We start from the raw sequence: 17,657 nt of genomic DNA, 5'->3' as shown, positions 1-17,657 counted from the left end.
TAGCTAACAGGACCAGTGGTCAGGGATGATGGGAATTGTAGTCCAAAACATCTGGAGGGCCGAATTTGGGGATGCCTGCATTAATCTGACTAACTCCATAGTTGCTTCCAGGATTAGGCCCCCTGCCCTCTCACCCTACAACATGGGGGATCTCCAACAACCTTACTTGTCTCTCCCCTTGGATGCCAGTGAATCTGATTTGCTGAACTCATGACCAGGCTCATTGCTTTGGGGAATTGGCTGCAGCCTTGGCTGCTGGCTTAGCACTTGGCTTCCAAGCACACCACCCTGTAGCCCCCTAGGCCTTGTCGTTTGGCCGTAACAGAGCCACTACCGATCACATTAGAAAAGGCCTGTCCCTACAGAGATGTAAATCCTACACCTTGAAGGGTGCTCACTGTGCCAACATAGACATTAATTACAATGATAATTTACCGCATCCTGCCCCCCCCCCCGACTCAGCGATTACTCGAAGCCTGGTTTTGGGTTGAAAATACAGTAATGAACAAGTTGCTGCTTTTCTTTAAAAAAAGGTTTATTGCTTTGGTTAATTGTCATTAAAATCAAGAAAACAATTGTAATACAATTGGCTGAATCAATCATATCCAAAGTCAGTTGGAGAAAAAGAACATAAAGGAAATGCAGCACACAATTGCATGCAAAGCGCAGGTGAAATCCTGCATTGTATTTTTTTTTAACCTAGCAAAGCAAAAAGCTATTAAAAATGAATTTTAATAAATTACATAAGCTCATTATCACCAACTTAAAATGTGTACAACAACTAGAGATGCCAACTTTCTTCCTGAGAGGACTCCTGTGCCTTTAACACCTAGATAAGTGGCAATTTTTAATTAATTATTTTTTTTAAATCTGCCAATAAAACTTGCCGTATCACTGCAATGCCATGCTGGAAAAAATGATCCATCTGTTGATTTTCTGCCTGTCATGCAGCTGTTAAAGGCAAAGGGAACCTGCTAGACTACCCCCCCTCCCCCTCCAAATGGCAACCCTAATTATAGCAGTGTGGCTTCAGGATACAATTACATGGCCCTTAGAGTTTATGTCTTTAATTAATGTAACGTGGAAATGTCAAACTTCAGCCGACACAAGCTGGTGTGGTTAATTCTGTCAGGAAAGAGGGGTCTAGTCTCAAGATCCCCCTTCTCCACACACACACACATGCACGCACACACACACACACACAGCCACACAACATTAATTATTCAGTCTGTTCAATTTACCATTTTGCTCAGATTAAAAACTGGAATGTGTTTCTTGTTTTGTTCCCCCTGAGGCTGCATAAAGACGGAAACCCAAACCAATGGTTCATCTAATTTTTTTGCCTTCTTAACAGTAGCCAGTTGGCTGCTTCTGGGAAACTCACAAGGCATGCTACAAATTGTCCTCCCTTGTAGTTTGCCCTCATTATCTAGTGGTATGCTATTGGTATATTGCCTCCGAAGATGGAGGTTCTCCTGAGTTGTCGTGCCGAACATCCACTGATTGTCCTTGAATCATCAAATCCTTTTTTTAACAACAACAACAACATCACCAGAGCTAGCGTCCATCACTACAACTTGTGGCAATTAGTTCCATAAATTGGTTATGCAATAGAAGAAGAAATGCTACCGTTTGTTTCCCCTAATCCTGTTGTTAATTGAATTCATGCTAACCAACCCTTAATTTGAGCCAGGGTTCAGTCCTGGTTTATGCAAAATAACGACGGGCAGAGCACCGCTGGGCATATTGCGACAGCTTTTTGCTTGCAGTGAATCAGCACGCATGGCTGGGATTTAGAAACGTCAGGCTGCCCATTAAAAAACAAACAAACGTGGGTACCATATTTGTCTGGTCACACTCTTTTGAGGAAGTAACCACTAAAAACACGATTTATGCCAGAACAATCACTGCCAGCTCTGGATTCCTGTTTGTCACAAGTGAAGTTTTTAAAAAATTATCCTAAATATATTGAAGGATAGCATGGGGTGATTCGTATATTCGAGGGGAGATGATGAGGTTGTGCATCAGACCAGTGCAAAAGGGTCTGGCGCATTTCAACAGAAATGCTAGCCGCGTGAGGTAGAATCAGGAGGAGGAGGAGGAAGCTACTTGCCTGAGATCTTATCATTAGCTATTTGACTTGGTGGTGGTGGCAGCATGTAGGAGCCAGGTGAAGGTCAGTGAGGACATATACCTTGATTTAAAGCTGCTGGCTGCTTGAAGAGAAACAGCACCTAGCACACAGCTTTGGGGAGGAGGGTGGGGGATAGGGAACCCCATAAAGCAATGTATGAGATTAGCCATAAATCATTAAGCAGAGCTGCTGTTGGCACATTCATGAAAAAACATGTCACTTCTTCCCAGCTTCATTTTCTGCATCTTGGTCCATTCTGACATTAGCTGTTTAAGTTGGATTTTCAGCATTTCTTTCCAAAACTTCATATCGATGTCAGTGACAGAAGTACTTCCTGCCTTGGGAAGGCTGTGGGTGGGGCTTTCTGCACGCAACTGATCATGCCTTACACACATGCATACACACTTGTGTGCAAACACATGCACACACACACACACACAAGAAGCAGTGGGGTGACAGGTAGTATAAAAAGTGGAGTCCCATCTCCTCACAATTCTTGCATAGCTTTGATTCCCACCCGCCCCCCATACCTTCTGGGGGGGGGATCTATTTTCTAAATCTTTGTTAAGATTTCACTACAGAACTACAGTGGCTGGTCGAAAAATATCTAAAGCGTATGCTAGCTATTTAAATCCTACAGAATCCATGTTTTGTCAAACATGTTATTTACATCTATTTACCAGTATGCCACTTTTGTATACTGATAAACATACATAAGGGGGAAACGTTCTCCAGATTCTGGTTTTGTTTGGGATATTTTGCCTGGTGTTTTGGAGAAGGGCTCTTGATTCCTTATCTGTCATAAGGATGCAGCACACTGTGTGCTCAAAGAGGCATCTGAACTTCATCATAAACATCCCGGCCTTCCGTCTCATCAAAATCCACTTCAGCATCATCAGCATCCAACTAGAAGGAAATTTGAGAAGACATATACTGTTAGAGGTGGTCCAGCAAACTCAGATCTGAGAAGCCTACATCTTTCACCTGTCAAGGATGGCAAGGTGGCCTTCGACAGTCATTACACATGAAGCTGTGTTATATACCCTGTTTCTCATATTTTAAGACATACCCATAAAATAAGCCATAGCAGGATTTTTAAGCATTCAAGGAATATAAGCCATACCCCGAAAATAAGACATAGTGATAGGCGCAGCAGCAATGCCGGCCGCGGCAGGAGGAGGAGGAAAAAAATAAGACATCCCTTGAAAATAAGCCATAGTGTGTTTTTTGAGGAAAAAAATAAATATAAGACGTGTCTTATAATATGAGAAACACGGTATCAAAACAGGCCATTGGTCCAACTAGCCCAATACTGTATGCTCTGACTGGCAGAGGCTCTCCAAGGCCCCAGACAATGGCTCTCTTTCCCTGCTGTGCTGTCAAGACACAAGGCATGTGCTCTTCCACATCTTGCGGTAGAGGATTTCATGGTTTATGTGCTGTGTAGAGAAGTACTTCCTTTTGGATCTCCTGTATCTCAAACCCTTCCATCTCCTAGCTGTGCCATTAGGAGGAAGATCAGTAGTAATGGGCAAGCTATCAGGGAGAGGTGGCCTGCTATTACGAATCGTCAATTTGAGAAATGCCTGTAGCATGTCTAAAGCATTCCATGGTTCCTTGGGACACGGTTTGAAAACCATCTCATAAACCAGAAATGGAGAACTTCCAGGCTTCCAAGATCTTGTTGGACTCTTAACTGCAGCCAGCATGGCCAATGACCGGAAATGATGGGAGTTGGAGTCTCAGCACATCTGGAAAGCCATAGGTTCCCCCTCCCTGGCAGGGACAACACCCATAGCATATATGTAAAGCAGATGGCTTCTCCTAAAGCAGGCATCCTCAAACTCAGCCCTCCAGATGTTTTGGGACTACAACGCCCATCATCCCTAGATAACAGGACCAGTGGTCAGGGATGATGGAAATTGTAATCCCAAAACTTGGGAACTGTAGTTAACAGTGCTGGCAGTGGTAGTTGTGTGAGGGGTAAACTACAGTTCCCAGGATTCTTTGGGGGTACAGCATGCTTTAAATATATGGTGTGGATGTGACCTAATAGGGGGAAATCCAGGTTTTAGAAACAAGCATTTCCCACAGGGACCACTCTTAAAAATCCCAAGCTGTTCCCCTGCTTCTTCCTATTTAGGCCACGCAGAGACCTGAATCTAAACATCCTGTTGCTCAGCAAGACGGAGGAGCCAAACAATACTTACATATTTGAGTTCAACATTGCTGAAGAAAACTGGCAGTAGGAAGCGTCTCACAGGCACTGTCAGGATGAGGAGGAAAGGCAAGGCGAGGGAGGCTGGGGTGGATTTCACTGCCCACAGCAAGACCAGGCACAAAATCTGGGTGAAGGTAAAGAGGTGCATCCGCAAAGGCTTTACCTTTAAAGGAAGAAGACCCAAGAAACAGTCAGAGGTGTCAGCAGTCTACCTGTCTCCAGCCTGACAACCAAGGTCTGTAGGTAGATAGATAGCATGGTTCTCAGCCTACAGCTCTGTTGGTAGAGCATGAGACCCTCGTTCCTCCATTGCAGGAGGTTGAACTAAATGATCCTCTCAGTCCCTTCCAACTCCATGATTCTACGATTCATGAGGCCCGGTTAAACCACCGAAAGTTCAGAAGCAATCTTCCTGTCAAAATAAAATAGCCAGTTCATACCATTCAGTATGCCTCAGCTTTTCTGTGTGTGTGCATTTTCCTATGAAGCTGCCAAGCACCGATTGAGGCCATTGAAACCACCTAGACTGCGATGGTTCACTCTGATTGGCCATGGACCTCCAAGGCCTCAGCACTGCTGCCTAAGGCCTCTTTAGATGAAGAGACTGAACCTGGAACTTTCTGTATGTGATGCACATGCTGTACCCCTGAGCTACAGCCCCACCTGGGGCTATTTCAGTGCATTTCTCTTTGCAATTAGGTTACCTGGAGGCCATCATCTGCCTCTTCTCACCAGGAAACCTTCCCTCCCCCTTCTCCTGTATCACTGGGCAGCCATGTTGTCAGATGCAATCTTGTGCTTCGTTATGACTCCCATGTCTTCTGGTTCGGTTTGAAGGCACAGAAAACACTCCAGAACTAAGCCATGGTGAATCCCGTATCGCCCCAAACCTCCAGCTGGAGTTAAGCTGAACTCAGGCCCCCTGAGGCTTCCAGCTTGTCTGGAAGCTATATTTTCTGCCACAAAAGTACCATATTTTTCCATGTATAAGATGACCCCTTTTCTGATTTTTTTTTTTGTTATAAATTGAGGGTCATTTTATACACGGGTTAATATGCTAAGTAAGTGACGGCTGGTGCAGCAGCGGTAGCAGGGAGGGGTGGCCGCTCTTCCCGGCTTAGGAAGAGTATTTGGTGAGTTGCCAGTATGTGGTGTATTACGGCACCACTTCCATGCCAGGAGGGGGGGATTGTCGAAAAGCTTCTCAACATCTCAGCGAACTTACAAAATAAGCTCAACAACTGTTGAGGGCTCCCCAAAATAGGGCTCATCTTCTACATGGGGTTGCGTTATACACGGAAAAATACAGTACTTCATTCCCTCTCTTATCCCAAATGTACTTTTCACATGCTCAGAGGCATCCTGAATACTTTTCAGGTTTCAGCTAGAGCCATGAATGTCTGAAGCATTCATATGGGGTCCCTGATAGTCAGTAGACCTGGTGATCAGTTGTAGAACCTGGCCCTGTGTGTTACTGACTATCAGGGACCCCATATGAATGTTTCAGACAGTAGGGTTCCTGCCCTGCAGGGATTTATCTGTTTCGTCCACCACAGCTCTCCCCTGAACCTCCAAGCGCTACTTTTTTTCTGATCCCCCAGGCTTACTTTTCTAACATAAGGCACATCCGGGTAGTATTTGGGCGGCTTCAGCATGAGAAGGATTCGGTCGTAAAGCTGGATCCCATTTAGGGATGTCACCCCCATGTACAGGAAGATGCCGAAGAGCACGGAAAGTGGAATGAGCTTCAGGATGGGCTCCATGAAGATGGAAAGGCCTGCAGGCGGGTAAAAAGCAATGGTGCATGTTACTTAGGATGGCACACCTTCAGCTGGAAGGTGACACCAATGGAGCTCTCCTTCCCAATTGGAAGGCACACAAACAACCACCACCACCCAGCAATTGCTATACTTGAGCAAGCCAACTGTCCATCTGGCTCTCTGTTCCGTCTACCAAGAGTTACAAAGGTAAGATACCACAGCAGAACGTGATGGCGATAATTAATCCCCTGTTCATTATTTCCCCAGCATCTGGTTTTCAAGATGTCACCAAGCATGGGGGTTGCACTTCTTATCATGGCCAACTATCATGGCTAGTAGACCTAGTAGCCACCTCGATGGCTTTATCCAGTTCTTCTCAAAATAAACTTATTCTAGAGACTATCAGAACACGGCAATGAGATCCACGGGTGAATTAAGGATTTGTGAGAACAGGTATTTCCTCAAGGGCATTCATAAATCTGCTACCAAGTCCAGCAGATTATTCATACTAGTTTGAAACTGAACCCATAATTTCCCCTCTTTCATCCAGCCCTTCCATGCATCTTTCACACAAAGCTGGACAATGCCAAGCTACAAGAGGCAGGACAGAAATGGGGGGGGGGTTGCTTTTCCAGTGTCTGCCCCATTCATATATAACCATGTGGCCCTCCAAATGTTCTTGGACTCCAAGGCCTATCAACGCAAGCCAATATGTCCAGTAGTCGAGAAACATGGGAGATGCAGTCCAACAACACATGCAGAGTCACAGGGTTCCCACGCCTGATGTATAAAGCGAGTGATAAAAGTTTTCAGTGAAAAGTTTTTGGTGAAAAGCGGGAGCTGGGTTGAGAGAAAAGTGCCTCAGTGGAAGCAAAGGAGTTCAGGGCAGTAAGGTGAGGGGTGTTCAGCTCTTCTCATCTCTTTGCGCTCCTTTCGATGGGAAAATTAGACACCTTCCGCACCCTGCTTTTATGAGCCAACAGGGAAGAAATGGGAGCAAACATGGCTGCCCACAGCTATACGGCAGCTTGGGGCCATATCGGGATCACTTGGCAACTGCCTTGGTAACCTCGAGATGGATAACTGCAACGCACTCAATGTGGAGATGCCGTTGGATCTGGTCTGGAAGCTCCAGGCAGAATATAGCAGTGACACTGTTGATGGGAACAGGCACCTGAGAGCATGTGGAACTTCTGCTGCCCATATGCTACTGGGCCGGATTCAAGACGTTGAAATACAAAGCCCTGAACAACTTGACTCCAGGAAAACCTAAGGAACCCCTGAGCTCTTTATATCCCAGCCCAATCACTGAGATCAACCAGAGGAGCACTGTTACTTATCCCTTGCGTTTCAGAGACCTGACTGATGGTCAACCGCAGGCATCCCCAAACTTCGGCCCTCCAGATGTTTTGTACTACAATTCCCATCATCCCTGACCACTGGTCTTCTTAGCTAGGGATCATGGGAGTTGTAGGCCAGAACATCTGGAGGGCTTTTAGTGTCACCAATCCCATGCTAATGTAACACTCTTCCAGCAGAAATTTGGGAAGCATCCTCATTATTTTTTTACTCCGGCATCTTTTGAAGACGTTTTTATGCAGATAGGCCTTTGCAGATGTTTAAATTTTTGTTAGCCACTCACTTTTTTTACATTAAATTATTATTTATTATTATTTTACATTAAAATTATTATTTATTAAATTGATGCTACCCTTCATCTGAAGAGCGCAATATTAAAAACCCAATAGTATTACAACACTAACAGCAGCAATATATAATTGCGTATCAGACAGGTACCTTCAGTATTGCCTAGTTGGTGTCTGCTCTTTCAACAAACCTCATAAAGTATTTATCAATAAGCCTTTTTTGTTGTTTATGAATTAGTTTTTATTAAAGATATTATTGTGTTAGCCACTTGCCGTAATAATTATCTGTATTTTTATTTTTATTTTAGATCGTATTCTACATTTCAACATTGTACACCTCCCTGATATTTCATGAGATGGCAGTATAAAAATACTTATTTTGTAAGTAAATAATATCTACCGTACTTCGATCCCTAGACACCCCCAAAATTGGAATCTGCCTCAGAAGAACTCACCTACAAGAATGGCCACCAGCAAGCCAGTGATCCTTTGCTCCTTGACTTCCTGGACGTAGGCCTTCTCCCCTGGGACTGTAGTCTTGGACATCACCGTCAGGGCATTAGCATGTGTGACAGTCCTCACTGTGGTGGCACTGAGCCAAGGTGCACCGAAAAGGGGTGCGATACCCCCCAAGCCAACAATTAGAAGCAGGTCTAGATGGAAACCTGAACCCTTCACCAGCTTCCTTTCAGGTTTGCTCACAATCAGCCTGAAGAGGAATAAGAAGAAGGGGGCAGGGAAGGATTGAAGAAGAAAGTGGGTTGCATGCAGCTAAATCCTACACAGAGAGTAGAACCACAGAAATTAATAGTTTACCCATGCCCATTATTTCTAATGGGTCAACTCCGGGTATGACTAGCATTGGATACAACCCAATATTTATTTGACATGTTTCTATGACAGATCAGACATCCCGACAACCGTGATATAACTAAGCATTGCTACCACGTGACAACTCAAAGTGGCATTTGCGTAAAGGGACGTTGATAGGGGCTGGCTCAAATGTCTTTTATGCCAGTGAGACTTGTATTTGCCCAGGGGCACATACAACAGCTGGATGGAAGTGCATGTGCGTGTGAGAGAGTGATCATGTTGGAGATAACCTGTTTTCTTTTTAACATGCCCATAAGAAGCATTTATTGCCAAAGCAATTCAGGTGGGATGGAAGTGTCCAATTCACATATAAGTATACTGGGCGTAGAAAATCACATTGCCATCCCATAGCTCAGAGTAAGCCCTCACAGCAGGAGAGAAAGCTTGTTTTTCTTCTCTTACTTGTTTGCAGCTATGCTTGTAAATTAGCATATGCAAATGTTATTCAAATCTGTATTGGTCTTTCAACAAACCTCATAAAATATATTTATCAATAAACCTTTTTTTTGACGTTTATGAATTAGTTTTTATTAAAAAGACAGCTTTCCGGGTCATGTGGCCAGCATGACTAAACTGCTTCTGACAACGGAACACCATGACGGAAGCCAGAGCACACAGAAACGCCATTTATCTCCCCACTGCAGTGGTACTTATTTATCTACTTGCACTGGCGTGCTTTCAAATTGCTAGGTTGGCAGGAGCTGGGACAGAGCAATGGGCGCTCACTCCGTCGCGGGGATTCAAACTGCTGACCTTCTGATCGGCAAGCCCAAGAGGCTCAGTGGTTTAGACCACAGTGCCACCCATGTCCCAAGTACCTAGCAACACCCTCACTGCAATAGATACAAAAACTTGTGGCTGCTTTTCTTTCCTATACACTCTCCAAATTGCTTACGTGGTGATCTGTGACTCCAAGAAGATGAGGATGAAGACCAAGAGGGCTGGCACAATGGAAGCGAGCGCCATCCACCAGGGAAACTGCCCATCTTCTCCAAGTGGATGAACAAACCAGCTTCTTGATGGATGGGTGGTATCAAGGCCTTTGGGGACTTTCAGTTTCTGTGAGGAAACAAGCAAAATGAATACAGATGAACTCTAGATCTGTTGGGCCCCAGTGCAGGAAGCGCCACATTATTTTAGGCTGACAACCTCAGATGGGAAAGTGAGCCAGTGCTCATTTTTCTGCTCAGAAAGGATATCAAAAACTGGAATCCACTGGACTTAGACTGAAGGAAGAAGAGGGTGCTACTGATAGTGACCAGCTACTCACCTGACTATAGGTGGTTTCAATAAAGTAGTCTACCAATGCCATGAGGAAGATGGCAATAGGGACACCAAAGTCACCAATCACACGGCGGATCTGTCAAAAAAGAAGAAGTAAGTAAGAACCACATTAATTCAGCAATATAGGGCTGGAGGTGAGAGGTGAATAAGACCAGTCGAATCTTTGGAAATGAGATAGAACAGAGGTTCTCAGCTACCAGGGCAGGCGTCCACACTGACCCTGGAGACAAAGGAAATATAACTAATTCAGTTTTAAAAGTTTTGATCTGATTATGAGAAATACGACCTTCCCCTTCAAACATGCAAACAGATGTGGAACTTTAAAAAAAGGTAATAGTGCCAGAGACTGTTTTTGATGGGTGATTTTCAGACCTAAATGTTGATAAGGGAATATTTAGACTCAGTTTAAAAGGGGGGACACACTAAGAAACTGCACCAGCAACCCCTTTAATCATATATTGTGACTGATACACTGGGCTGTGCATATTCTGCAGTCAAAACAATATCATGCCACAGTTTGCACCATGTGCCACATTGCACCAAATTCTGCAAATCATATTAGGCTGTTCTGTCAGCATGCTTTTTATTTTGGTGTTTTTTATGTTCTGTAATGCGTTTTTATGTTATATACGGCCCTGGGATCATTTGATAAAGGGCAGTATATAAATTGAAATCATCATCATCAACATCATTTTGCATTTTAAGCACATTTGTTTACATCGGTAAAATTTATGCTACTTCTTTGGTAGGCTACAGCACAATGTTATGCATATTTAACTGGAAGTTAAATTCCACTGGGTTCCGTGGGGAAATTATCTCACGTAAGTGTGCATAGTATTGTAGCCTTAGTCACTGGAATGAAGGGCTGTCTGTTTTCTTGAAATCCTGCTTTTTCTCCTTTCACAGTTATTGCCCATGCACTTTTACATGTGCCTCTGCAGCATCAAGGGCTAGTAGCTAGCTTGGCTTTTACCAAAGCAGGTTTTTAAGATGTTGAATTCTATGCCTGAACTCCAAGGGCCTTCTGGTGGTAAGGCAAGAAGTGAGGTTAACAGGGAACCAACCAGGCAGAGGGCCTTCTCGGTAGTGACACCCACCCTGTCAAACGCCCTCCATCAGATGTCAAGGAGATATGCAACTATACCACCATTAGACGGTATCTGAAGGCAACCCTGGTTAGGGAAGTTTTTAATGTTTAATGTTTTATTATGTTTTTATATATGCTGGAAGCCACCCAGAGTGGCTGGGGGCAACCCAATCAGATGGCTGGCGTACAAATAATAAAATGATGATGATGATGATTAACGAAAACTTAGTTGATGAGGTGATTAATGGATTAAACACGCATCAACTTCCTTATGAAAAAAAGCATATTTTGGTTTTAGATGATGCACACATCTATTGCAGCAAGTATATTAAAAGAGGCTTTCCTTCTTATCTCTAATATCAAAAGTGGTGCTTCTTAAAAGATAGCACCTGCCATACCTGCTTTTTATAGGTACAGCACGGGATATAACAACAACAAAATGTAAAATCTGTTTTCCAGTCAGTTGGCACATTACCAGTATAAATTGATTAATCTAATGGATGAAACATTGTAGCTCTCTTTATTACTCTTTAATACTTCAGGTACAATGTGGTAGGAATGCTGAGGAAGCCCCATTTATTCTAAACCAAATTGCTGACCAAAATACTTTTCCCAGTGTCTTGCTGCTTCAGTTTGAAGTCCGCCCTTTGTTATTTAAACCCAGTTGTAGGTTGGCCATTATACAGAGAAAGAACAAACTCGCGAGTGCAGGCACAGACTTAAGCCCTCCCCTTCCAAAATCCCCAAACATGCCAATGTCCTACGGTACTTCACTCAAGTGCATTGTAGGATTTACCTTGCCAGGAAAGAAACTGCTGTTCTTGAATTGGCGCAAGAAAAAGGCGATGAAAAATGTTCCTGCCATGAGGATAAGGGCAAGCAGGGCTGTGTTGGGTACAGGGTACTCTGGATCCCCATTTAGAACGGTGGCGTTATAGTTTGGCTGCAGAGGGAATTTCTCAAAAATCTGTAAGAGGGAAGATGTGTTAGAATGTGGAATGGGCAGGACAGTGGGAAGAACTCAAGAAGAAGAGTTTGGATTTGATATCCCGCTTTATCACTACCCGAAGGAGTCTCAAAACGGCTAACAATCTCCTTTCCCCTCCTCCCCCACAACAGACACCCTGTGAGGTGGGTGGGGCTGAGAGACTTCAGAGAAGTGTGACTAGCCCAAGGTCACCCAGCCGCTGCATGTGGAGGAGCAGAGACGCGAACCCGGTTTCCCAGATTAGGAGTCTACCGCTCTTAACCACAACACCACACTGGCTCTCAGAGACACCATATAACACCGCCAACCAAAATTAGCACACGTGCCCACACCGCCACCCAAATCATATTGTTGTTACATGCAACAAAATAATTCCTACCCCTTCTCCCGCATCACACAAGTAAGTCTTAGACCTGGTCTATGTATGAAGCAGAGGGAGGTGATAGAGTTGACTGCACCATTTTGGAATACAGGCAGAGGGGTACCATTTTGAATCCCTGTAGTGTAAAAGAAAGAAGGGTCCCTCCACCTTCAGTCTGAAATCATAACACGGTTCCCTCATTGCGAGAGAACCAGACAGAGGGCCTTCTCGGTAGTGGCACCCGCCCTGTGGAACGCCCTCCCAGCAGATGTCAAGGCAATAAGTAACTATTCTACTTTCAGAAGACAGCTGAAGGCGGCCCTGTTTAGGGAAGTTTTTAATGTTTGATGCTATACTGTTTTTAATATTCGGTTGGAAGCCGCCCAGAGTGGCTGGAGAAACCCAGCCAGATGGGCGGGGTATAAATAATAAATTATTATTATTATTATTATATAACGCCCATTTCTGCTACCTCAGATCTCTAGCACTTTGCTCCACTGCAAACATAGATCAGGCCTAGTTTATGTTGTGATCTTTGCTACACTTGATCTTAGCCAAAAGGCCAAGAAGCCCTGTGATCTTTGGATGAAGGGAGGTGTACAAATTTAGTCAATAAAATAAGTAACAAAAATATATTGTGCAGGCTACAATGCTACCAGGGACTCAAGGTTGAGACCTCTGCCCCTGTTCTTAGGCCCTTGCCCCACATTTCTGCTGCTTATCCTTCAAACATCTGTCTCCGAAAGGCTCATCTCCTATGCACTTAGTTCACCCAGTCTAATTTCTAAACATTTGCAAGAGCTGCATTTCATTCTCCCTCCTTCCTACATGTTTTCAATCTCTCCTTTCTTCCTTTTGCTCTTCAGTTTCTATGGAAACCATGTCATGACAGCCTCGCTTCCTGTGGCCATATTGTTACCAGGGAGGGGCAGAGGGAGAGGAGGGGCTACCTATAGCAATTCTAGAGGATTTCCGAAGGTGGAGACTGTAGAGAGGGGCGAAAGCGGTGTAACAAGCTGAGACAAAAGGACGCATCCCAGTAGTAGAAATGCAATAATACACAGGGAACATCAATTGAGATTAACAGAGCACATAATAATGCATGTGGGAGATACACTGTTCACTTATGGACTTAGTGGGTGGCTTTGGATACAGCCTTGTGCCTCCCTGTCTTGGTTTTTCCATCTGTAAAATGGGAATAAAAGTGGCAGGGCTGGTTGCCACAGGGAACAAACACGCAAACTACTGTAAAGCAATATATTTGCAATAAAAAAAAAAACACCTTGCAATTTTTGTTCTAAAAAAGCTTGTGGGGATAAGATCTGAGAACCTCGAAGTCCTGTCTCTTGCTCACCTGATGACCCAAAACATTGGGATGGAGAACACTGAGTAAGCTGCTCGAGGTGCAAATGACTAACATGAAACACAGCTGCCGTTCTTCACATATTGCCTCCGAGACAATGGTTAATTAAAGAAGCAGCATGACACCATCAAGCTCTGAAATGGAGTGGGGCAGGCAGAAACCGAGCAAGCTGTGAGAATTATAATGAACAATAACTGGTTTAATGTCTTGGTTTCTGTTATATAGTTTTTAGTTTGACATCCATCTTGGAACCACTCCCAAAGGCCATAGGCATGCTCAGTTCCAAACTTTTGGCCACTAGGTGGCAGCTTCGTAAATACTGTATACGGTATCTTACATTCTTACACACATACCATGTGTCTTAAACAAAACATTGTAAGCAAGATGCTGTGTGTTCCTTGTAACATACAGTTTGGGCCTGAGCATCCCTGTGCTCCTTTGGGAGGAAGTAGTTTCCTCAGTTACAGAGCTAAAACTCCAAGCTCTGGACCATACAATTTACAGTTCCCAGGTTTTTTTTTTTTTTGAGGGCAGTTGTGTGCTTTAACTGTATGGTTTGATCTACCTGAAGACAACATGAAAAGTCTGGAAACGGGTCATTTTTTTCATGCTCAGACTGAGAGCCTAGCCACACTACCATTTGCCCTGTGATTTCTGGTCACAGAGCTGAAAGGTTTATTTTTTTGTCCCACCCCAGGAAAACCCACTGTTCACTGCTTAATAGGAACAAACATCTATCTGCGGAAAACCAGAATGACGTTTGCTCTGATTCAGCAGCCGACAGCAGGTTTTCCCAGGTAAAGTGGGCAAGAAGAAGAAGATGGTGATGATCTGGACAAATAATACGGTAATAATAATAATAATAATAATAATAATAATAATAAAGCCTCTTGGACAAATGATAATGTGGATGGAACCCAAATCTCTCAGGAGCCAGCATTCAAGCTCAAAGGAAGCCAAGCCACACACGAGACAATGGAAAACAGGTACTATGTACAAACACAGCCATGACAGACCAACTTTCAGCCCTGCCTCACGGGTCTTGAGGAACACTGTGGCCATGAAACAGCCTGTTCCCTGTGCCAACAAAGCCGCTCCCTCACAAAAGCAAAGGAAGGAAGGGAGGGAGACAGAAATATAAGCCACGTTACCTTGTAGAGTTTGAAGAACGTCTCGTAGATGAAGATGAGGGAGATGAGGAAGGAGAAGATCTCCTGGGTGTAGCGGGAGATGTAACGTACCAGGAAGCTGCCCTCAAAAGCCACCACCAGCAATACCAGTATTATAAGCCACAAGCCGATCCAGACTCTCCCCGGATGGTACTCGATTGCTAAAGTTTTACAAAACTGTGTAGAGAGAAACAGGTGGGGTGCAGAGAGGAAAGCACAGGAGAAGCTAGTGAGATGTGGGTGGTTCTTTCCCCCTCAACTGAACTTGCTCTGGAATTAAACAGCTATCCAGAATGTAGAGTATTGGCCCTCCTCACGATACACTACACGGGCCATATTGTAGCCCATTCCTCCAGTGAAACCTGCATAGACATTTATAGCCAGGTCTGCGTATAGTGCTCAGGTGCTTCTGGTCACAACAAGCAAGCAGAGTTTGGTACATGTGAGGTTCAACATCTTAAAAACCTGAGCTTTGTTCTTTTAAAAGGAAGCAAGTTTCTACCAGTTATGACAGGAATGTGATTGTTTTTAGACTCCCAGCTCCCATCCATTCCTGATCATTGGTCATGTTGGCTGAGGCTGATGGGAACTGTAGTCCAACAACACCTGGAGGGCAAGATGCTGCCAACCCCTGACTTTGTTGTTGTTTAGTCATGTCTGACTCTTCGTGACCCCATGGACCAGAGCACGCCAGGCACTCCTGTCTTCACCCCTGTCTTAGGGTTATGGAAATAAACCTGCAAACGCTCAGGCAGAATGGTTTTACTGGATCAAAAGCTGCCTAATCTAGCATTCTGTCTCCATCTGTGATCAGCTAGAACCACCTGGAAAGTAGAATCATAGAATCATAGAGTTGGAAGAGACCACAAGGGCCATCCAGTCCAACCCCCTGCCAAGCAGGAAACACCATCAAAGCATTCTTGACATATGCCTGTCAAGCCTCTGCTTAAAGACCTCCAAAGAAGGAGACTCCACCACAAGTAAAATAAAAAAATTCCTTCAGTAGCACCTTAAAGACCAACTAAGTTTATATTTTGGTATGAGCTTTCGTGTGCATGCACACTTCTTCAGATACATGTATCTGAAGAAGTGTGCATGCACACGAAAGCTCATACCAAAATATAAACTTAGTTGGTCTTTAAGGTGCTACTGAAGGAATTTTTTTATTTTGCTTCGACTCAGACCAACACGGCTACCTACCTGTATCCACCACAAGTAGTTAGGGTTCTATGCTAGCCTGTTTTTGGTAATGAGAGATATACTGCCTTCAAACATGGAAGTTCCATTTTACGTAACAGCTAATGACCATGAATAATAGAACTGTCCTCCATTTCGAATTCGCCTACCCTGTTTTAAAAGCGATGTAAACTAACAGTCCTCACTACATCTTATGGCAGCCATCCCCAAACTTTGGCCCTCCAGATGTTTTTGACTACAATTCCTGTGTTCCCTGACCACTGGTCCTGTTAGCTAGGGATCATGGGAGTTGTAGGCCAAAACATCTGGAGGGTCGCAGTTTGGGGATGCCTGTCTTATGGTAACCATTGAATGGACGGGTAACATATGGTGATCGCCATTGACTGGCAGGGTGGATCTGGGGACTGCATAAGTTTAAAGAAGCTTTTCAGTGTGTTGAAACAAGTAATCATTCAACAGGGATGTTATTTATAGCAGGATACCTACCCCATAATAGGCTTCTTCAAAGACCAGAAGGGGGCCAGAAAAGCCAATCACAAGCAAAGGTTGGGCTCCAAGCAAACAGAAGATGACGCCCTGGACTGCCGTGGAGATCAGAAGCTCAGATACTCCCATCTGCTTTTCAGTCTTCTCACCTGGAAACAACAGCAGATTATCGGCAAGAAAGAACAAACCTGGGGTGTTTCCTGCTTTAAGAAACTTAAGAGATCTAACTGGCACATCAGTAAAAGGGCTGAAAATTTTTGAACTGGAGATAGACAATGCTTCTTCTTAAGATAAGTTTAACTTCTCAAGGCTCATCCTTATTTCTTTTGTCTCGCTGTTGATAACAAAACAGATCAAAAGCCTGCTTGTCGAAGCTGAAAGTGACATGAGTGGACGCACACCATGAGCAAAAATCCCTTTAAGTCCTATTTAACAAATGCCATCTATCACCAGCCTTAATTACTGTAATGAGTTTGGGGTTGTAGGTAGCCTTGGTTTTCAGGGTCCCATCCAACCCTATGATTTTATATCTGTAAGACAGGATTCTGCAAAAGAAACAACAACCAGGGAGGGGGCAACTGCTAAAATGGCCAGACTATTTTCCTTGCTAAGTAAATAACCAAGTCTATTAAGGTATCTGCTTTGTAATGTAAGCTAGAGATCTTTCCGGAAGGTGTGCCAGAATATATCTTTCTTGTTCTTCCCCAATCCCCTGGCTGGAGGAGATGTCACCAAGGTCTCTTAGTTTACCAGCATCCAGCCATTAAAGGAATAAAAGAAATGTCACTAAATAAATTTCACATAGTTGAAGATGAGTAGCATAGGAGTGCCTGCGGTCCAAAGGTGATACAGATGTTTTTGTGCTTTAAATTGCTTTTATAACTATTTACTTTACATGTAAGCTACCCATACGTTGGAGCATTGCTTATGGGAATAGTGGTATAAAACTTTTCTATAAGCAAATCAGTCGGCAAGCAAGACATGGAAGTGGCCTCTAGTAGGGTTTTTCTGGCATAATTTTCTAGCTGTTGTTCAAGCCTCACCTACGTATGAGAAGGACTTGGGGAAAACAAGCAAAGCAGCATAGC

General features: G+C 44.0%; 1 protein-coding gene across 6 annotated transcripts in view; it reads right to left on the bottom strand.

Moving 5' to 3' along the window:
* Positions 1-517: 517 nt before the first annotated feature.
* Positions 518-17,657, bottom strand: part of SLC4A1 (solute carrier family 4 member 1 (Diego blood group)) — a 44,565-nt gene continuing 27,425 nt past the window's right edge. For all 6 annotated transcript variants that reach the window (XM_088655196.1, XM_060281517.2, XM_035134950.3 and 3 more), the window contains 9 exons: positions 16,570-16,718; positions 14,869-15,063; positions 11,802-11,972; positions 9,905-9,994; positions 9,530-9,693; positions 8,217-8,470; positions 5,963-6,132; positions 4,345-4,518; positions 518-3,040 (listed from right to left, as the gene is read on the bottom strand). In XM_088655196.1, the coding sequence (XP_088511322.1) occupies positions 2,960-3,040; positions 4,345-4,518; positions 5,963-6,132; positions 8,217-8,470; positions 9,530-9,693; positions 9,905-9,994; positions 11,802-11,972; positions 14,869-15,063; positions 16,570-16,718 (1,448 nt within the window). In that variant the 3' untranslated portion in view covers positions 518-2,959. The remainder of the gene's footprint in view (positions 3,041-4,344; positions 4,519-5,962; positions 6,133-8,216; positions 8,471-9,529; positions 9,694-9,904; positions 9,995-11,801; positions 11,973-14,868; positions 15,064-16,569; positions 16,719-17,657) is intronic.

This window comes from Zootoca vivipara, chromosome 12, assembly GCF_965207765.1.
Source record: "Zootoca vivipara chromosome 12, rZooViv2.hap1.1, whole genome shotgun sequence".
NCBI lineage: Eukaryota > Metazoa > Chordata > Lepidosauria > Squamata > Lacertidae > Zootoca > Zootoca vivipara.
Note: the sequence above shows the minus strand (reverse complement) of the source record. Positions and strands in the feature narration are given on the sequence as shown.